Genomic DNA, 22,152 nt, shown 5'->3' with positions numbered 1-22,152 from the left:
GAGAATGCTTGGTGAAGATCTTGTAGGTGTTGGTCTCTGTCTGAGAGGGTGGAGCAAATGCGGTTGTACCTCAGCGCTTGGCTGTAGATGATGGATCGTGTGGTGTGTCCGGGATGGAAGCTGGAGGCATGAAGGTAGGCGTAGCGGTCAGTGGTATAGGGTGGTGTTAACGTGACTGTCACTTATTTGTACCATGGTGTCTAGGAAGTGGACCTCCCGTGTAGATTGGTCCAGGCTGAGGTTGATGGTGGAGTGGAAGCTGTTGAAATCGTGGTGGAATTCTTCCATAGTCTCCTTCCCATGGGTCCAGATGATGAAGATATCATCAATGTAGCATAGGTAGAGAAGGGGCATGAGTGGATGAGAGCTGAGGAGGCGTTGTTCCAGGTCAGCCATAAAAATGTTGGCATATTGTGGAGCCATGCGGGTGCCCATGGCGGTGCCACTGGTCTGGAGGTATATATTGTCACCAAATTTGAAATAATTGTGCGTGAGGATAAAGTCACAGAGCTCAGCAATCAGTTGTGCTGTGGCATCATCAGGGATACTGTTCCTGACAGCTTGTATTCCATCTGTGTGTGGGATGTTTGTGTAGAGAGCCTCCACATCCATGGTGGCTAGGATGGTGTTTTCTGGAAGATCACCAATGCATTGTAGTTTTCTCAGGAAATCAGTGGTGTCATGGAGATAGCTGGGAGTGCTGGTGGCGTAGGGTCTGAGTAGAGAGTCCACATATCCGGACAGTCCTTCAGTGAGAGTCCCAATTCCAGAGATGATGGGGCGTCCAGGATTTCCAGGTTTGTGGATCTTGGGTAGTAGATAGAATAACCCCGGTCGGGGCTCTAAGGGTATATTGATTTGTTCCTGTATTAGCGTAGGGAGTGTCTTGAGTAGATGGTGCAGTTTCTTAGTATATTCCTCAGTGGGATCTGAGGAAAGTGGCATCCATCCAAGAGATTTGAAAGAGTTCACTGAAATCAGCTCTGGTCCTCGCAGGCTGGGGGATCCTCAGGGAGCCTTATTGCAGTGCCAGAGCATAGGTGCCATCTTTATGAGTTGCCAGGAGGTACTTGATCCCTACTCCGCCCCAGGCCTCGCCCCCACTCCACCCCTTCCCCTAAACCCCCACCCTGCCTCCTCCCTCCCCTGCTCCACCCCATTCCGCCCCTTCCCCCAAGCGCACCCCCTCTCCCCCCCACTGCCTCCTGCACACCACTGAACAGCTGACCTGCGGTAGGTGGGAGGCTCTGGGAGAGAGTGGGAGGAGCTGATTGGTGGGGCCACGGGTGGGCAGGAGGCGCTGGGGGGCGGGAGAGGAGCTGATGGGGGGTTACCAGTGAGAGCTGAGCACCCACTATTTTTTTTCCATGGGTGCTCCAGCCCTGGAGCACCTACGGAGTCAGCACCTACGGCCAGGGGAACGGTGTGAAACAACCTTTGCAGAGAGAGCAATAAAGCATCTAGATGGGCGCTAGGTGAGGGACGAACCAGCTTGGTGCCAGGGAAGGACAATCATGTCTCTGCAGTCTACCGGCACCCTTTGAGCATCCCAGAAAGCAGGACCAAATGGCGCGCTGCCTGATTGTATTGATTTGGACTTTCAAAATTCCTTCCATAAAGGCCCTCGCAAGAAGCTTGTAAGGAAACGAAGTAGTGCTGGAAGGAGAGGGTAAGAATTCCTGCCTGGGATCAGAAACTGACCCAGGGTACGTCTACACCGCAGCAGGGAGGTGTAATTCCCAGCATGGGCGGATATACATGCACTAGCTATGCTCAAGGGAGCACCTAGAAAGAGCAGTGTGGCCACAGCGGTGGCCACCCGAGTACAAGCCCCCCGACCCCTGGGTAGTTCTCGTGTGGCTAGCATCTCACAGCCTTGCTGCTATTTTTAGGTACTAGCTCCAGCCGAGCTAGCGGGGGTCTGTCTGCCCACACTGGGAATTACCCCTGCAGGTGCTGTGCAGCCGTACCCGAGAGAAACGAAAACAAAACAAGGAATAAATGGCCTATTTTTAGGTAACAGCAGGTGGCTGCCCAGGGCGGTGTACTAGGGCTATGCTGTTTAATACCTTCCCGAATGATCTAGAAGAGGAGGGGAGCAATGGCAACAACTATTGAGCTTAGGCAAGACTAAGGGACCTAAGGAAGCTGGGGGATGGCCAGTGGAATTCAGGCTTGGCTACTGCAAGGCAATGCACATTAGCTGCTCAGACACATGGCTGGGTCCTACACAACGCACAACCACTGCGGGGAAAGAGCTGGCCATTGCTGGGAGCAGCTTGAGGCTAGATGGGCCCCAGGCCTGTTCGGACCATGCCTACATGCCTACACATGGCTGTGCAGAGCTGAGCGGTGGGGGGCAGTTAACGGTGGACAGGCCACGAGAACTCCCTCACCCAGCCCGGGCACAGGCTGCTACCAGCACAGTTCTGCACCTCCCCCACCTTCCCATCTTGGCTCAGCTCCGCCAGGCAGCCAAGGGAATGGCAGGCACCCAGCAGGGATTCCCTACAGCTCAGTAACCATCACTTTGCAATGCTCGCTCAGGGGCGCCAGGAGCGTGTCCTGCTCAAAGGAGCTTGCTTTGTCTCTCGGGGGTCGCTGGGCAGGCCCCTCCTCTTCCTCTTCCTCTCTCCCTTCCTCACTCAGATTAAAGACCAGCTTCAGCTTCTCAGGCTGCACAGAGTTCAGGACGATCACGCCCAGCCCCAGGAGGAAGCACAGCAGCCCTGCAACACAACATGGGGGGACTAGTTACAGGCTGCATGTCTGGACCTTTCCTGCACTATACTACCTCTGTGCCACCAGAGGGCTCCCTGTGTTTGGCTGAGCCTCATGGCCAACTACACAGGCTTTGGTGCCACTCTGCTCTGATGGTGCAGTGCGAAGCAGTCCATGACTTGGGACAGGGTGAGCAGAATGGACTATAGTCCAGGGGAGGCCTCCCTATCTCATGTGCGGGGTCATAACATGACAGGACTCTGTGCTTGAAAAACTAAACCGCCTCTCTATGGAGAGAGCTATTTACAGAGCTGCTGCAACAGCATCTAGCATTCCAGACATATGCACACTGACCGACGGCCTGGTGCCTCTTCCATTCCCTTCCCTCCTGCAACTTTGCTGCACTCTCCAACTTCCATGAAGATTGCTACCACTTTATATAACACAATATCCTCCATATTATCCATGCAGTTCCTTGTGCACCTTAACACCTTGTTCGCTTTGCAGATCACTGCTACTGTTGCACACTGAGCAGGACATCACTGAGCTGTCTCCAGCGAGCCTTGCCCCTTTCCTCAGTAGTTACAGATAATTTAGAACCCACTAGTGAGTCTGAATAGCTAAAACTGCTGTTTCCAATGTGCATGACATTACATTCAACAGCACTGTATGCCATCTGCCATTATAGACCCCCCAATCATCTAGCTTGGTTAGCTCTTTCTAAAGTTCCTCACGCTTTTCTCCGATTTTGCCCATCCTCAGCTCAGTTCTTTTTCCAGATCTTTAATAAATGTATCAAACCAATCCTAGCTTTACTGCTCCAATATTAGCAGAGTTGAATATGCCAACCCTTGTAGTCATTTGCACATACTGTACTGGTGAATGCCTTCTTTGAAAATATACTAACTTTTTCCATGATGGGCATGAATTTCCAATGCTTTTCCACTTGCACTGTTATCCAGGGCTTAACTTGTGCCAGGGCTTGCCAGGGTTGAGCCCCCGGTACCTCTAGGTTTGGCAGTTCAGAGCCCCAGCACTTCTGGGCTTGGCAGTTCACAGCTCTGGCACCTCTGGGCTTGCCGCATCAGTTATGAAAGTAACAAAATTACTGGAGTTCCAGCACCCAACCACTTGAGCCCTGGCACCTCTTTTGGTACAAATTAAGCACTGCTGTTATCCCAACAGTGGGGAGGGATTCAGGTAAATGGGATTACCCACCCCAAAGAGAAGCAGAAATTTGCTGTCTGATTAGGAACCTCTCATTTGTCTGACTTGGCATTTAATCAAATCCAAGGCCCTAGTGGGCCCCTGAACTGCAATGTTGCTCTGATCCATCTCTCCAGAATCACAGCCCAGGACCCTCTCCTTCCTCACGGCTGATGTAATGCTGCATTTGGGGTCTGGAAAGAACTCTCTCAAGGGGTTTTTAGAGCCCTGGTCAATGTTCCCCTGGAGCTCTGAGCCAGTTTTCCCTGGTGGAATCAGGTGGAAGCATCCCACACCATCAGTTTCCTGTGGCCAAGTGCGGCATGGGGGGAGCTGGTGGCCTTTGGTCCCACCTGTCTCCTTCTCTGTGTTGCTAGGTCACACAGCAGCACTGAAGAAGAGGAGAACCCCAGTTCATTCAAAGGAGCAGCCCACTGACCTGTTGCTAGCGTGAGCCAGAAGGATGCCCCGTAGACAGTCTGCAAGGAGGCTGAACTGAACCGGATGGTGCACATCGGGGAGTTCCTCGCAACAGAGAAGAAGAGCAGTGAGCAGATCAGCAGCGCTGCCGTGAGTAGGATCATGTAGCTCCCATACAGCAGGACTGGCATGGAGAACAGCATGTTGGAAATCAGCCAGGTGCAGAAGGCCAACCTGCGAGAGAGCAGTGGGGTTGAAAGGAGAGGCCGTCCCTCGCTTTTACACTGACCTGCTTTGGGCTGCTCCCGAGACCTTCTCTCCAACCACTAGTGGGCAGCATCCTCGTCACCTGCCCCTGCGGTCGTCATCCTTTGCACTGGTATAAAGGGCTACAGAGAGCCAGGCCCACAGATCCCATGGCATCTGCACTGAACCCAACCTCCCGCCTCGCCCGAGAGGCACTTCGGGCTCAGCTCAGCCCCAGTGTAATGCTACTGAATTCCAGGGATGACTCTGTTAAAGGAGCCCGGTTGGACACACTTGCCCTCGAAACCACCTTCTCCTCGGCAACAGGGAGGACTGGGCATGGTGATAGTGTGCAGTGAGGATTGGGCTGGGGGTGCAAGTGTGCAAGTGCAGGGCTCCCAGTGCTCACAGGACACATGCAGACTCTCCACTCCTCAAGTAGGGGAACATCTCCCCCTGAGAGGCCCTGGAATCCATGGGACCAGGGCCGGCTCTAGGCACCAGCGCAGCAAGCTGGTGCTTGGGGCGGCCCATGGAAGAGGGCGGCATGTCCAGGTCTTCGGCAGCAATTCGGCGACGGGTCCCTCAGTCCCTCTCGGAGAGAAGGACTGGCCGCCGAATTGCCGCCAAAGAATGAAGCGGCAGCGGTAGAGCAGCCGCTGAAGTGCTGCCAATCACAGCTTTTTTTTTTCTCTTCGCCGCTTGGGGCAGCAAAAAAGCTGGAGCCAGCCCTGCATAGCACGTGCGCATGCAGAAGAATTTCCTAACTACCCATGCCAAACTGCATTATCAAGGGACACACCTGCTCTGTGATGCCAGGCCACCCACAGCGGCATTGCCAGAGGGTGCTCCGGATAATGAGAAACACATCTTGGGAGATGACCTTGAATCGAATCCCACCATTGTAAAGCAAGACCCTACAGTTTGGGCCAGAGAGTGACAAAGAAAATGGCACCCCACTGACGCTGCAGGAGGGCTTTTGGGAGGCAGAATGCAATGACCAGAGGCAGAGTTTGGCTGGGATGGGGCCTAACATCCCTAGTTCTGCAAAAATGCCATGTGACCATAACTGACCATGGGTGGCCAGCGCTTTGGCTGTGTCTCCTCCAGGATCAGCACCTCCACCTATCCCCTACATGATGCACTGAATCGTCATTGTCTGAGAAGGAAGAGTACCAGTTACAGAACCACCAATTTCTTGAGAATCTAGGAGGGGTTCGTGTCACCCAAGTACTGGCCTTGCTTAGCTTCTGAGGTGGCATCACAGCAGGTCATGAGCCCAGCTAAATAAACCTTAGCTCAGTGTTAAGAGCATCTGGATAACTCTGCAGACCACTCATCAGTGGAGCAACCTGTCAGATGCTATTCAAGCCTTGGACAGTCATTTCCTAAGGATGGTTTATGGCCAGTGAAATCAGTCCCGTTATGATGCTACATTGAGCCACAGACTGTGCATCTCAGGAAGCCACTGAAGTTCTTTAAAACACGACAAAGAGTCCTGTGGCACCTTATAGATTAACAGACGTATTGAAGCAATAGCTTTCATGGGTGAATACCCACTTCATCAGGGTGAAGTTGGTGAATACCCACTAAAGTTCTTTGACCTTCTACCCGAGAGGAGCCCCTTCCCTCGTGGATGGTTCTCCCAAGGCACGGCATCTTGCTGGGTCTTACCACAGAGTGATAGAGGTATAGTGGCCGGAGATCCTGTACTGGCTGTGCACGCCACACGGGCTGTGCTGGCTAAACTTCTCTGCCACATACAGGATGGGGTTGGGCAGCCCCTTCGCCAGGCCGTCCGCGTAGATGCAGGCGTAGTCTGCTCCCAAGTGCCAGGCAAAATATTCGTTGTAGTTGATGGTTTCGTTGATCTGATTCACTGGGTTCCCTGCAGGAAAGAGACGTGTTTCTGTTCTGCAGCAGATTGAGGAGACCGAACACATGGGGAAGAGGAGCTGGGAAGAGCGCTCTGTCACCCAAGGGCCGGGCACTTTTGCTGATCTTACCTCCCCTCTGTCCTGCCAACCTGCCCCGGGGGAGCTGAAAGACCCCAGTGCCTCCCCCTCCTACTCGCCCTTGACTCAAAGACTTGGACTCACCCACTAGTGTGATGTTGACCCCCGACAAGCCGATATGCAGGCCAATGTCTGCGTTCACCACGGCGCAGCTGAAGGATTTGTAGGAGGTGTTCGCCGTCACCCAGCCAATCTCCCAGTCCCTGGTGAAGTTAACACCTGTGAAGATGGCAGTAATCAGACATAGCTCTTGTGCTACTGAACCAGCCATTGACTGTGCACAAAGAGCGAGTGACAAACTCCTTGTCTCCATGGCAGCAGCCAAGCGCCTGTACATCAGAGGGGTGTGCACCGAGAGTGCTCTAACATAAGGCTGCCCTGTAACTGCACCATGTAGACCCTGTGGGCGGGCGGCGGCGGTGATAGTACACCAACTAGATACCTTCCACAGCATGACAGCAGGGTCTGCATGGGGCAGTCAGAGCACAGCCCAATCTCAGCGTGATCTCCATGAATCTGTCCTGCCTGTCCTAGCCCCAGTATGCAGAGCCTCACGTCCCAGCGGAAGACACACCATCAGTGGTGGCCCCTGGTGAGGGAGGCAACTTCACTTGGGGCAAAGGCACTTGGTCCCCCATTCCCTCAACACAGAGCAGGCCGGGGGTAGCTAGGCTGGGGGAGGGCACTGGGCTCTGTATGGGCATGGGGGGAGCTGGGCTGCTTGTAGTGGCAGTGGAATTTGTGGGGAGGCTTGTCTGCATGGGGCACTGGTTTTGTGGGGATGGGGCTTTGGGTGAACATGAGCAAAAGCCAGCTGGCCTCTGTGGTGCCCTTGAGCCCCAGAGCATTGCTGAGGAGCCTGAATGACAAATGCATGACCTCAGCTCACCTCTGGGAGGGATTTCACTTTCTGGCCCCTGTGTGAATAACCCGTTCTGCAGCGCAGGGCAAAGGAGCCCGTCGGTCACATGCAGGGGGCAAGCGCTGGCAGCCAGCCCCGAAGGGTTTATTTACTTTGAGATGTCCAGCGCCCAGCGCTGGCGGTGGCCTGGTCACTGCTCACAACTTCTGCACAAGTATGACTGAATCCTGCGCATCCATCCCAGCACAGGCGCTGACTTTTATTTTTCCCAGTGAGTGCTCCACCCCTGCTCTGCCCCGAGGCCCCACCCCCACTCCACCCCCTCCCCGGAGGCCCCATCCTGACTCCACCTCTTCCTGCCCTTGCTCCGTCTCTTCCCGCTCCCACTCCACTCCCTACCCCAAGGTCCCCCATCACTCCCTGAGCACCTCCCGCCAGCTGCTGAACAGCTAATCGGTGGCCCCACCAAACAGCTATGGCTGGTAGGTGCTGAGAACCCCCTATTTTTTCTATGGGTGCTTGAGCCCTGGAGCACCCATGGAGTCGGCGCCTCTGGCTCCAGCATCTCCACTCGCTGAATGTCAGCAGACTCCTCTCTGAGAGCTGTCCTTTCCCAGATGCTGCCAGGTGGATGGCACCGTGCTGCTGGGACATCAGGGCACTGCAGCCCTGCATGCCTGAAAGGGAGCTCACTGAGCCCAAGGGGAAAGGACTGGATCGATAGCCCGAGGGACTGCAATTCCCTCTGTATCCATAGATCAGACACACACCCCCACGCACCCTTCCCCACCCTCGCCCCACAACCCTGCCCTAGAATGGCTGCGGTCAGGAGGAGGTGGCAATTCTCAGCACACTTATCAGCCCAGGCCTCTCTGACGAGGCGCAACAGAGGGTCCCGCTGAGAAGCTAGTGTTTGTGATGCAGACGCATTCGTGACTAGGGGCCCCCAGCAGATGTCCGGCAGCAGTGGGCTTTGTGTTCTGTCAGTGCCTGGAGATGACCCCCAGAGGAGAGCTGCTTGAATGACTTGTTGCAAATAAATTATCCTACCACGGGCCAGCCACTACTCTGCTCGCTAATTGCACTGCTGGAGCCAGCACCTCGGAATGTTAGTCAAAAAAGGGATCGAGTCGTCTTCTTTCCCCACGGAGTGTTCAATGGAACACCCCCCTTCCTTGATCTTCATCAACCTTTGCTCTTCCTCACCTCTCTACTGGGGAGGGCTTCTTGCTATTTCCCGCTTTGTTCCAGCCTCCCTGCCTGAAGGGGCAGATGACTACGGGGAACCCGGGGCATGGCAGCATATACTCACTGAGGATCACTGCTCCAATGAAGAGGCTGGTGACCACTCTCAGGAGCCAGAAGAACCTCTGTAGGGAGGACAGGACAGATCAGGAGCCAGCCACACTCCCCTCTCCAGGCTATGAACTCAAGAGAGGCCAATGGCAGAACCAGAGAAATTCTGTTCACTTCATGGTTCCTGTAGGCCAGGGCTGGCCAGAAATTTCTGATCAAAACATTTTTCCTTCAGAAAACAGGGCTTCATTGAAATTACCACTTTCTGCAGGAAAAGATCGATTTCAGAGGGATTTTCCGATGGGAAAATCAAAACAAATGAGTTCAGTTAGAAACCTCAACCCGAAACAAATCGCAATGTTTTGGAACCTGCCCCCCTCCTGAGTAAGGTGACCAGATAACAAGTCTGAAAAATCGGGACACATTTCTGGGGGTGGGATGGGGGCATAGTTGCATATATAAGACAAAGCCCTTAATATCGGGACGGTCCTGATAATATCGGGACGTCAGGTCACCCTACTCCTGAGGCCCCAGAGCACTGCAGTGGGAGTGATAGAGTCTGAAACAAATTAAGATGGGACAGGAAACTGCAACTCCCACGAGTCACTGTGGCAGCTCCCTCACAGGGAAAGACTGCTGTGCATCATGGGAGATGGAGTCCAGCTGTGGAGTGTGGCCTCTAGGAGAAAGTGGAGGCAGAAGGTCACAGACCTACAACCCCCGAGGCACTATGGTTGCACAGGCCAAAGGAGCATTCTGAAATGTTTTGACCTAGGGAAGGTGAAACCTTTCAACGTACTGAAAATGAGGTAGCAGTGTTCTGTTTCTATGTTCCCAAATGGAACTTTTCATGAACTTTTCAATTCACTAGAAGTTTAAACATTGCAACATTTTGTCCCAATTCTGGAAGAAAATGTATGTCACAATATTGGAATCTGACACCGGACGGGAAACCTGTTGGTCAATCAGGTCTAATGTAAGCACACGTGACCAGGGCTATTGTATTTTACCCCAGTGTTGGGGACAATCTGAGGTCACAGTGAGGGTTTGGTTTGGAGACGGAGGCAGGGGTGTATTGGGTGGGGTTTCCTTTGCTACAAGGCCAATGCATTCCTTGTGGAGGTGTGGAGATTAACTGATAGGACGTGAGGTGTCGCGGCATGTGACGTGTGGCTCTCTTCACTGAAGTTCTCCTTGTTTCTCTGGGGTTGCGTGGGTGGGTTTAACACATCAGCTGTGGGATGGTGGGACAGATACCCCCAAGACTAGAGCTGGGCAAGTGCTGAAAGCCTTGGATCTGGACTTGAATGTTCCTCACAAGTCTGGCAGTTGGTCCAGACCTCCACGAGATGGGGCCAGATATGGAACTCGGAGCCAGGTCCAGGCTCCAGACCCATCTCTAGATAACACCTCAGACATTAAAGAGTCCAAGAAAGCAGGCTTCTGGCTCAGTGTCCTTGGCCAGGCTAGCCCCTTCCATGGTGCTTTTCATTAGGAGAAGTGCCCAGAGGCATTTCCCGTAGTCAAAGTTGCTGCAATAGCCCCTCTAGTTCCCTAGATGGTGACTAGCGACTCGGTTACTGGGGGAGTGATATGTCCCCCTGGGGGTCTCATACACACTGAGTGTGTCTCTGTCTCTCCTTGGGGGAGGAGAGGGCTCTCCGCCTCCTCAGCACTTTAGTGGGTTATTCTAGTAGCCAGATGGCCACTCACGCCCCCTGCAGCCCCCAGAGCACCTCCCCCGCACACGAGTTCAATAGCCTCTGCCCCCGGGGGAGTTCACTCATCCAGAGACAGTGTCAGCTGTTCTGTGCCATCATGGCCTATTAGTCTGTGCCACGTATCCAGCGGGGCAGCTCTGCGTTCACCAGCCAGGAGGAAAGGGGAGAACTTCCCCTTGCTTTTAGCCTAGCATGGGGAGCTGTGCATCCCCCACCCCCATCACCGAACGAACCCCTGCCCTTACCCCTTTGCCCCGGATTCCAGGCAGGATGAGAATGAACGTGGCCAACACGGTGAGGAACACGGAGATGATCACGACCGAGGTCGTGTTAAAGGGGAAAGGCGTCCTGGTATTGGGGTAGAAGGGGAAGGAGCCATCGAACAAGGTCATCACAGTGCCTGGGAGAGGCAGGAGATCTACAGACACAACAGGAGCAGTGAGTGAAACGAATGCTTCTGGCTATTCCTCCCCGCAGAGCAGGGATATACGTCCTCCTTTCTGGGGAACAGAGGAAATATACCCTGGGATACCAGCCCTGCCTCCTCCAGCTTTGCCGGCGCCCCTCAGTCCCAGCCCTGCCTCCTCCAGCTCTGCCGGCACCCCTCAGTCCCAGCCCACAGCGCCCTGCTATCCCAGCCCTGCCTCCTCCAGCTCTGCCAGTGCCCCTCAGTCCCTGCCCACAGTGCCCTGCTGTCCCAGCCCTGCTCCCACAGCTCTGCCAGCGCCCCTTAGTCCCAGCCCACAGTGCACTGCTATCCCAGCCCTACCTCCTCCAGCTGTGCCAGTGCCCCTCAGTCCCAGCCCACAGCGCCCTTGTCATAACTATAAAGGGAAGGGTAACAGCCCTCCTGTATACAATACTATAATCCCTCCTGGCCAGAGACACCAAATCCTTTTACCTGTAAAGGGTTAAGAAACTCAGGTAACCTGGCTGACACCTGACCCAAAGGACCAATAAGGGGACAAAATACATTCTAATCTTAGGGGCAGGGGGAAGGCTTTTGTTTGTGCTCTTTGTTTTGGGGGTTGATCGTTCTTGGGACTAAGAGGGACCAGACATCAATCCAGGCTCTCCAAATCTTTCTGAACAAGTCTCTCATATTTCAAACTTGTAAGTAACAGCCAGGCAAGGCGTGTTAGTTTTATCTTTGTTTTCTCAACTTGTAAATGTTCCTTTTGCTAAAGTGTTTATCTCTGTTTGCTGTAACTTTGAACCTAAGGCTAGAGGGGGTTCCTCTGGGCTCTTTAAATTTGATTACCCTGTAAAGCTATTTTCCATCCTAATTTTACAGAAATGATTTTTACCTTTCTTTCTTTAATTAAAAGCCTTCTTTTTAAGAACCTGATTGATTTTTCCTTGTTTTAAGATCCAAGGGGATTGATCTGGACTCACCAGGAATTGGTGGGAGGAACGGGAAGGGAGGGGGAAATGATTAATTCCTCCTTGTTTTAAGATCCAAGGGGTTTTGGATCAGTGTTCACCAGGGAATTGGTGGAGGAGTCTCTCAAGGCTACCCAGGGAAGGGAGTTAGCAGATTGGGAGTGGTGGCAGCAAAAGCAAATCTAAGCTGGTAGAGAAGCTTAGAGGTTTTCATGCAGGTCCCTACATCTGTACCCTAAAGTTCAGAGTGGGGAAGGAACCTTGAAATGGTGTTAGCAGTGGGATCATTTTAAACCAAAAGCCAGTAAGATTTTTTTTTCTCCTTTCTAGCTGCTTAGAAAGCAGAGCTGAAGGTAGATTCATATCTTATCTCTCCTTGCCTGAAGGCAGAGGTGTTAAGTTTTTTTAACAAGGGTCTTTGTTAAGAGAAGGTTTCAAACTGTGAGCAAACAGACAGCAAAAGGAATTTACAAGCTGAATTGTTTGGGGTTTTTTTCTGCCTCTCGGGTATAGCTAGTTAGAAAGTCTCTGTTACCTAAGCAGCCCTGAGCTGAGTGCATCCCAGTTTCAGTGAACTGCAGAGGGGTGTAGCCCAGCACAAGAAAGCCGGAAAATGACTACCAGTGAAGCAGCTAACAAACTAGAACTGGCCAGACTAGAAGCAGAAGAAAATGAAAAGAAACATCAGAGACTGCTCGAATTAAAAAAACTCAAGAAAGAAGCTGATGAGAGAGCTATGGAGCAGAAAGAAAAAGAGAGGGAGGAGAAAGAAAAAGAGAGGGAGGAGAAAGAAAGAAAGAGAGAGGGAGGAGAGGGAAAGAGAGAGGAAGCATGAACTGGAATTAGCAAGGGCTAGGCAAAATATACCAGCCAACCCGAGCCACCTCTCTCCAGGTAGCGCTTCCCATCCCAGAAAATTCCCCACCTACAAGGCAGGCGATGATACTGAGGCCTTCTTAGAAAATTTTAAAAAGGCCTGCCTTGGGTACAGCATCTCTACAGAGCAGTACATGGTAGAGCTGAGGCCGCAGCTCAGTGGACCCTTAGCAGAGGTGGCGGCTGAAATGCCTAAGGAACACATGAACAGTTATGAACTTTATAAAAACAAGGCCAGAATCAGAATGGGGCTAACGCCCGAACATGCCCATCGGCGGTTCAGAGCCCTAAGGTGGAAACCGACATGCCTATCACATTGAAAAAAATTGTGATGCCTGGGTATCAGGAGCAAGTGTTAAATCTCTGGAAGATCTGTCTTTCCTAGTGAAAATGGAACAGTTCTTAGAGGGTGTTCCTGAGAAAATAGAAAGGTACATCCTAGATGGGAAACCCAAAACTGTAACCGAGGTTGGGGAGATTGGAGCCAAATGGGTGAAGGTGGCAAAAAAGAAAAAAACTAGTAGCAGTTGCAGCTAATATCAGAAGGGGCAACCCGAAACAAAACCCTATCACCGGGGGCAACCCAAGGCTCCACCTACATCCCAAGGAAAATCCCAGATGCCTTCTTACCCCACCACCCCAGTCTCCACCAACCAACCTCGACCCGGTGATACCTTAGCAGGGCGATGTTTTAAATGTAATGAACTGGGACATATAAAGGCCCACTGCCCCAAGAACCCCAACCAATTACAGTTAATTACACCACAATCACACCAAAGATCCCCAGGCCCAGATGCCTCTCAAATACCCTCGGAGCGAAGGGAAACCTTGAGAGTGGGCGGAAAGAAGGTTATCGCGTGGAGGGACACTGGGGCACAAGTGTCGACTATCCACAAATCCCTAGTGGACCCCAAACTCATCAACCCAGAGGCTCCGGTGACAATTCAACCCTTCATGTCACACTCTTTAACCTTGCCTACAGCCAAGTTGCCTGTCCTGTACAAGGGCTGGTCAGGAATGTGGACTTTTCCAGTCTATGACAATTATCCCATCCCCATGCTACTGGGGGAAGACTTGGCCAACCAAGTGAAGCTAGCCAAGAGGGTGGAAATGGTCACCCGAGGCCAGGCTAAGCAAGCTTTCACACCCATCCCTGTTCCTGAGCCGTCCACCAGGGCCCCATCTGTGTTACCAGAGACCCAGACAGAGGTGGAGGAACCAGATCCCCTGCCAACGACTGCAACAGCCATAGTGGATCCAATCCCAGAGACCCAGCCAAAGCCAGTCCCAGAACTGGAACTGGCAACGCAACCAGCACCAGAACCACTGCCAGCACTGAGTCCAGCACTTGCAAACCCGTCTCCAACTCCAAAGCCAGAGGGCACTAGCGAGCCTGAACTGGCAGAAGCAGCAGATAACCCTACCCAAGAGGCTCAGCCAGATCCTGAAATAGCACATAGTGCACCAGCGAACAGCGGTTCACAGTCAACGGAAACAACCCCAGCACGTGCATCGCTTCCAGAGGGACCAAGCCCAAGTCCACAGTCCAAGGAGGAACTGATGTCTCCAGCATCAAGGGAACAGTTCCAGGCCAAGCAGAAAGCAGATGACAGCCTTCAGAAAGCTTGGGCGGTGGCACGGAGCACTCTACTGCCTCTCAGCTCTTCTAACCAATCCCGGTTTGTTGTAGAACAAGGACTTTTATACAAGGAGACTCTTTCTGGTGGACACCAGGAAGACTGGCATCCTCAGAGACTGTTAGTAGTTCCAACTAAGTACCAAGTAAAGCTCTTGAGTTAGCCCATGATCATCCCAGTGGCCATTCTGGGGTGAACAGAACCAAAGACCGGTTGGGGAAATCTTTCCACAGGGAGGGAATGGGCAAGGACGTTGCTAATTATGTCCAGTCTTGTGAGGAGTGCCAACGAGTGGGAAAGCCCCAAGACCAGGTCAAAGCCCCTCTCCAGCCACTCCCCATAATTGAGGTCCCATTTCAGCGAGTAGCTGTGGATATTCTGGGTCCTTTCCCAAAGAAGACACCCAGAGGAAAGCAGTACATACTGACTTTCATGGATTTTGCGATGGCCGGAAGCAGTACCCTTAAGCAACACCAGGGCTAAAAGTGTGTGCCAGGCATTAGCAGACATTTTTGCCAGGGTAGGTTGGCCCTCCGACATCCTTACAGATTTGGAAACTAATTTCCTGGCAGGGACCATGAAAAACCTGTGGGAAGCTCATGGGGTGAATCACTTGGTTGCCACCCCTTACCACCATCAAACCAATGGCCTGGTGGAGAGGTTTAATGGAACTTTGGGAGCCATGATACGTAAATTTGTAAATGAACACTCCAATGATTGGGACCTAGTGTTGCAGCAGTTGCTTTTTGCCTACAGGGCTGTATCACATCCCAGTTTAGGGTTTTCACCATTTGAACTTGTGTATGGCCACGAGGTTAAAGGGGCCATTACAGTTGGTGAAGCAGCAATGGGAGGGGTTTACGCCTTCTCCAGGAACTAACATTCTAGACTTTGTAAGCAACCTACAAAGCACCCTCCGACACTCTTTAGCCCTTGCTAAAAAAAACCTAAAGGATGCTCAGGAAGAGCAAAAGGCCTGGTATGATAAACATTCCAGAGAACGGTCCTTCAAAGTAGGAGACCAAGTCATGGTCTTAAAGGTGCTCCAGGCCCATAAAATGGAAGCATCATGGGAAGGACCATTCACGGTCCAGGAGCGCCTAGGACCTGTTAACTATCTCATAGCATCCCCCACCTCCAACATAAAGCCTAAGGTATACCATGTTAATTCTCTTAAGCCCTTTTATTCCAGAGAATTACAGGTTTCCCAGTTTACAGCCCAGGGAACAGATGATGCTGAGTGGCCTGAAGGTGCCTACTACAAAGGAAAAAGTAACGGTGGCGTGGAAGAGGTGAACCTCTCCGCAACCCTTGGATGTCTGCAGCGGCAGCAGATCAAGGAGCTGTGCACTAGCTTTGCGCCAATGTTCTCAGCCACCCCAGGACGGACCGAATGGGCATACCACTCCATTGACATAGGTAATGCTTACCCAATTAGAACCCCACCCTACCGGGAGTCACCTCATGCCCAAACTGCTATAAAACAGGAGATCCAGGACATACTACAGATGGGTATAATCCGCCCCTCTAACAGTGCATGGGCATCTCCAGTGGTTCTAGTTCTCAAACCAGATGGGGAAATACACTTTTGCGTGGACTACCATAAGCTAAATGCTGTAACTTGTCCCGACAATTATCCAATGCCACGCACAGATGAGCTATTCAAGAAATTGGGACATGCCCAATTCATCTCTACCTTAGACTTAACCAAGGGGTACTAGCAAGTACCACTAGATGAACCCGACAAGGAAAGGTCAGCCTTCGTCACCCAGGCAGGGGTGTATGAATTTAATGTGCTCCCTTTCGGGCTGCGAAATGCACCCGCCACCTTCCAAAGACTTGTAGATGGTCTCCTAGCGGGATTGGGAGAATCTGCAGTTGCCTATCTCGATGATGTGGCCATTCTTTCTGATTCATGGGCAGAACACCTGGAGCACCTGGAAAAAGTCTTCGAGCGCATCAGGCAGGCAGGACTAACTGTTAAGGCCAAAAAATATCAAATAGGCCTAAACTGAGTGACTTACCTTGGACACCAGGTGGGTCAAGGAACTATCAACCCCCTACAGGCCAAAGTGGATGCCATCCAAAAGTGGCCTGTCCCAAAGTCAAAGAAACAGGTCCAATCCTTCTTAGGCTTGGCCGGATATTATAGGTGATTTGTTCCACATTACAGCCAAATCGCCACCCCACTGACAGACCTAACCAAAAAGAAACAGCCAAATGCAGTTCAGTGGACTGATAAGTGTCAAAAGGCCTTTAATCAGCTTAAGGCGACACTCATGTCTGACCCTGTACTAAGGGCCCCAGACTTTAACAAACCGTTCCTAGTAACCACAGATGCATCCGAGCGTGGTGTGGGAGCAGTGTTAATGCAGGAAGGACCGGATCAAGAATTCCATCCTGTCGTGTTTCTCAGCAAGAAACTGTCTGAGAGGGAAAGCCACTGGTCAATCAACGAGAGGAAATGTTACGCCATTGTGTACGCGCTGGAAAAGCTACGCCCATATATTTGGGGATGGCGTTTCCAACTACAAACCGACCATGCTGCGCTAACGTGGCTTCATACTGCCAAGGGGAATAACAAAAAATTCTTTGGTGGAGTTTAGCTCTCCAAGATTTTGATTTTGAAATACAACACATTTCAGGAGCATCTAACAAAGTGGATGATGCACTCTCCCGTGAAAGTTTCCCAAAATCAACTGGTTAAAAATTGTTCTTGGAATGTGGGACATATTGTTAGTTTTTATATAATCAGTAGTATGTCTAAAGGTGCATGTGTCTTATTAACTCTGTTTTCTCCTAGAGCTCCAGGAAAAAATCACAGTCAGTGTGGAACCGGCTGTCCAACACTATCTGTGATTTGGGGGGCGTGTCATAACTATAAAGGGAAGGGTAACAGCCCTCCAGTGTACAATATTAAAATCCCTCCTGGCCAGAGTCACCAAAATCCTTTTACCTGTAAAGGATTAAGAAGCTCAGGTAACCGACACATGACTCAAAGGACCAATAAGGGGACAAAATACTTTCAAATCTTGGGGGCAGGGAGAAGGCTTTTGTTTGTGCTCTTTGTTTTGGGGGTTGTTTGTTCTTGGGACTAAGAGGGACCAGACATCAATCCAGGCTCTCCAAATCTTTCTGAACAAGTCTCTCATATTTCAAACTTGTAAGTAACAGCCAGGCAAGGTGTGTTAGTTTTATCTTTGTTTTCTCAACTTGTAAATGTTCCTTTTGCTAAAGTGTTTATCTCTGTTTGCTGTAACTTTGAACCTAAGGCTAGAGGGGGTTCCTCTGGGCTCTTTAAATTTGATTACCCTGTAAAGTTATTTTCCATCCTAATTTTACAGAGATAATTTTTACCTTTCTTTCTTTAATTAAACGCCTTCTTTTTAAAAACCTGATTGATTTTTCCTTGTTTTAAGATCCAAGGGGATTGATCTGGACTCACCAGGAATTGGTGGGAGGAACGGGAAGGGAGGGGGAAATGATTAATTCCTCCTTGTTTTAAGATCCAAGGGGTTTTGGATCAGTGTTCACCAGGGAATTGGTGGAGGAGTCTCTCAAGGCTACCCAGGGAAGGGAGTTAGCAGATTGGGAGTGGTGGCAGCAAAAGCAAATCTAAGCTGGTAGAGAAGCTTAGAGGTTTTCATGCAGGTCCCTACATCTGTACCCTAAAGTTCAGAGTGGGGAAGGAACCTTGACAGCCCTGCTATGCCAGCCCTACCCCCCCTGGTCTGTCAGTGCCCCTCAGTCCCAGCCCACAGTCCTCTGCTATCTCAGCCCTGGACCCTGTTGTATTAATTTAGATGGTATATAAGGGCCAAAGATGCTATCACAACCCAGTTATTGTTTAACAATAACCAATTTTGAACAAGGCATGGGGTTTGGTATGCAGAGACCCTTGGCCTGCTCAGGCTCATGGCAAACGAACCATTCAACAGTATTTTAATCTTTTATTAAGAATACAAAAAAGAAGGACAAACAGTTAAAGCCTTTGAGATAGGTCTTTTCCCAGCTCAGAAATAGTCCCACTCACTAGACCTTGCCCCATCTTTTGAGGGAATCAAAATGCCTAGGCAGAACAAGTCATGTTTCAATAAAACGTGGTTTAAAAAAACACATATCTTGTGAGTCCCATCAATAGAAATATCAGAGTCTCAAAAATGGCTCATACATATCACCTCAAATTTGAGGGGAAAAAACCCCAACCATAAAAGTTGTACAATTTGAAGTGGAAACGACCTTTGCTGAGGCTTTCCGAAAGCAGCCAGTCCAGTCCATCGATATAGTGGAAAGCAAGACGCCTCCCGAACCATGGGAGGAGTCTGGCTGTCTCTGGTCGCCCTGGTTTTGGCGCATGCTCTGGCTGTTTCATGGGCCAGCTTCTCAGGACAGCTCAGCATTCTGGGTTGGGGATATGGGCGCTGGGCACTTCTGAAAAGCTGGTCCGAGGTGTGGGCACTGAGCACACTGAGATCTGCCCACCCTCCACCCCACAGATTTACAGACTACAGGCAGTGAGTCACCCTGTGCATATGCTGCCAGCCTGTCCCTCCATGAGTCACAAATGGAAGTGCCACCGGTCAATAAAGGGAAACTAGTAAGTCATCATGGGAACAAATTCTTCACGGCTCCCCCATGCCTGCCCAGAACCCCAGAGACATGGCACAAGGCTTCAGAACTCCCTCAAAGCCTCTTCGCACAGCTGAACCGCCTACTGCCTCGTCCCCTGGGAAATCGTCTCTCCTGGCATTCACAGGCAAGAGAGGTCGGGGCCTCGGACAGGGTGGGCACACGTCGGGAGGGGCAAATATACTTCACTTGGGCCCAGCGCAGTGCCAGGGGCCATGCCCTCCCTGGCTCGGTCATGAGCACAAAGGGGCTGGGAGAGGAGGGGAAACACGGGGCTCTCAGGACCACGGACATTTCAGCCAAAGAACAAGGAGCTGCTGAGAGCGCCTCCAAGTTGGCCAGCGAGATAGAATGCTAAACTGTATTATACTGTTCAGCCACTAGGTGGCACCATGCATCAAATACCTTATTTAAAGGCCCCTCAACCATGCCTGCAAGAGCCTTAAAGAAAGAATCTAATGATGAACACATCTGGGGCACATAAGCCAGCCCCGATCTGGTACTGGAGCATGACAGCCAGTGTCTCCTGCCAACTCCATGGAGACCAGCTCAGGTCTCTGCTCCTGTGCTGTGCCCCCACCAGACTGCAGCCTGCCCATGGGGCCAGGCTGGGGGTGCTAGGACAGGGGGACCCAAAACAGCAAAATCCCCACCCCCACCCCCATTTATTAACATTGGCTGCATGTTCTTGCTGAGCCCAAAGCCCTGGGTCTGAGGGGCTTGTTGAGCCGGTGACATTCAGCCCCAAGGGGGTGCTGAGCTGGCCATTCCAGGTTCTAGATGAGGGGCCCTTTTCCTTGTATTGTCACGGAGCTCTCCCTGCCCCTTCCCTGCAGCAGTGCTCAGTGCTCAGAGGAGATGGGTGACTCTGGGGCGCAGTGAGTGACCTCCCCCCTCCCCCCCGGCCCCACAGCTCAGGAGTTTGCTCATGTCACGGGCGCCTGCTCAGGAGTATATGGCCCCAAGGAAGCAAGACTGCAACTTCCCCCCACCCCCATTCCCATGTACAGAGCAGCCCCTGTCACTATGGTGGTGAGGCACTTAGTTCCCGTGGGCAGTTAGTTGCCAGCACCCCTAGCAAAGGGGGTGTCCAAGAAGCTCCACTCTGCCTGCAGAAATGCCCCTGTCCCCCCCACGCGCCAGGCCTGGCTCTCCCCCGGCTGTGTCTGAGAGCAACACGGCACTGGGGCAGCAGCAACACACGCTGACTTACCCGTCTCTACTGATCACGACTGGCCGGCTGGGCTGCTGAGCAGTGGTTCCACACGCGGCTGAGCATTGGCTAGAGAATGAGAGCTGCTCTCCCTCCCTCTATATAGAAACTCCCTGGGCAATGGGCAGGCAGCCAGGCCTGCGCGTCTTGACTGTGCTTTTCCCCATGGCACATGCCTCCTGCACTCCAACAGCAGCAGGTTGCTGGAGTGTGTCAGGGAAGCACCAGCCCCACCCACACCTGAGCAACATCTTCCTGCCATTGCAGTTACCCACACCTGCTCCAAGACCCGGCACAGACAGGAGGCAGCAGAGCCACAGACATGACCTCCCAACCTGCTGCAGCAGTGAGCACCCTCTGAGTGCTGGGGGCCTGCTGGGAGCCTGCTGGGAGAGAGGGGTGCAGGTGATTTTCCCCTCACCTCTTTATCTACGCACTCCCTATCTGCAGCCCCACAAAGTCATGGGACCTCCTTGTCAGCCTCCTCCTAGCGCTGGCCAAAATGGCCATCTACAAGACCAGAGAGAGGAGGTTGGCTGATGGGGTTTCCTGCGACTGTAGGGCCTATTTCCGATCCTCTGTTCGCTCATGTATCCGGGCAGAGTTCCTCTGAGCGGCGTCCACTGGCTCCTTGACACCTTCGAGGAGCAGTGGGCGCTGTCCGGGGTTCTCTGCTCAGTGTCCCCATCAGGTTCCCTTCGTTTAGCCCTGTGACCTCACACCCATCCCTGTTATATCTTTAGTTGTCCCCCATAATTACTTGAGATCCTGGCCCTTGTGGATCCTCCTCTTAGGCTACCTAAGGAAGCCTTGCCTGTGCCAGCTGGGTGTTAACTCCCCAATGCAACCAGCCCATCAGCCCCTCAAGCATTCTTCTCTGGGCTAGCCCAGCCCTGTCTTTTGCCTTGCAGGTTGACAATCAATGCACCCCAGGCTTCAAGTCCCTTCAAAGTGGCCCTCTGTGGGGTCCAGCCCCGATCACTGGATACCCACAGAAATCCCAGATCCTCTGTTTCCAGAGGAACAGCGCATCCCCATTTACCAGTATGGCCTTAGCTCACCGCTCTTGTATCACACACAGCACTTCAGCTCAATTCTAAAGCAAAAGGAGATTTATTTAAGACAGAACAGAGAGTCAAATAGAAACTTGTGTGAGAGCTGGAAACAAATGGCTAGCTAGGAAACAAAATCATAACTCGCATTCCAGAGCCTACACTTAACGTCTGCACAGGTATCATACCTGGGATGCTCATCTCCAGCCAGAGGATGCCAACAGATTGGAGGAGCACAGAGAAGAGAAAGAAAGAAAAGATAAAAGAACAAAACAGGTTTGAGGACTGATGGTGGAGTGAAAAGGACAGATTAGAGCTAAGGACACACTCGCTGGGCACTCTACCTGTTTATACATTGTGGAAGGGTGCAAAGACTGAGGCAGGAGAGGAATTACTGAGGGGTTATATGTGGCATGATGGAGTGAGAGGAATTAAGTGAATGAAAATGTAGCTGGATACTGGGGGAAATATCTGAGCAGTGCGATGTATCAGGCTGTGGGACCATCGTGCTAGGGCAGGGGACATCACTGATTAAACACGCTAAAGCCCTGGAAAAAGCACTGTAGGGAAGAATTCTGCACTGGCTTAGGGAGTGTGAGAGATAGTGTGGGTGTGTGAAGAACTGGGACTGTTCTTAATGTGGTCTTTGAATGCTGAGTGGAGAGTTTGGCTGGGATGGTCTGCATTGGGGGATGGGAGACTGGCCTTGAGGGAAGATACCTGAGCATGTAATGTGAGAACCCAGGAGGGGGCTGGGGCCAGGTGACACCTCTGCCCAGGAAACTGGACAAAGGCTGGGGGAGGAGCCAGGGGAGGCTGGGTGAGAGATGCTGGAGGGAGGGGGAGTTGGAGGAACTGGCTGGTAATGGAGGGAG

The 22,152-nt window shown here is 51.9% G+C and overlaps 1 protein-coding gene across 1 annotated transcript; it reads right to left on the bottom strand.

Annotated features, from left to right (window-relative positions):
- Window positions 1-2,471: 2,471 nt before the first annotated feature.
- Window positions 2,472-20,278, bottom strand: LOC128844810 (dual oxidase maturation factor 1-like). Its single transcript, XM_054042819.1, has 7 exons — window positions 20,226-20,278; window positions 10,733-10,905; window positions 8,783-8,840; window positions 6,693-6,827; window positions 6,268-6,481; window positions 4,367-4,581; window positions 2,472-2,729 (listed from the first exon to the last, which is right to left on the bottom strand). The coding sequence occupies exons 2-7, from the start codon at window positions 10,877-10,879 to the stop codon at window positions 2,509-2,511; spliced, it is 990 nt and encodes a 329-aa protein (XP_053898794.1). The 5' UTR covers window positions 10,880-10,905; window positions 20,226-20,278; the 3' UTR covers window positions 2,472-2,508.
- Window positions 20,279-22,152: the final 1,874 nt, after the last annotated feature.

This window comes from Malaclemys terrapin, chromosome 10, assembly GCF_027887155.1.
Source record: "Malaclemys terrapin pileata isolate rMalTer1 chromosome 10, rMalTer1.hap1, whole genome shotgun sequence".
NCBI classification, from domain to species: domain Eukaryota; kingdom Metazoa; phylum Chordata; order Testudines; family Emydidae; genus Malaclemys; species Malaclemys terrapin.
Note: the sequence above shows the minus strand (reverse complement) of the source record. Positions and strands in the feature narration are given on the sequence as shown.

What these genes read in the sequence shown, in the direction of transcription:
- LOC128844810 (XM_054042819.1), bottom strand. Translation starts at nt 10,879, where the DNA reads ATGACCTTGTTCGATGGCTCCTTCCCCTTCTACCCCAATACCAGGACG. An exon ending in CATTGGAGCAGTGATCCTCA is followed by an intron (nt 6,828 to 8,782) that starts GTGAGTATATGC and finishes CCATCTTCACAG; the next exon opens with GTGTTAACTTCACCAGGGAC. An exon ending in GGTCAACATCACACTAGTGG is followed by an intron (nt 6,482 to 6,692) that starts GTGAGTCCAAGT and finishes TCTTTCCTGCAG; the next exon opens with GGAACCCAGTGAATCAGATC.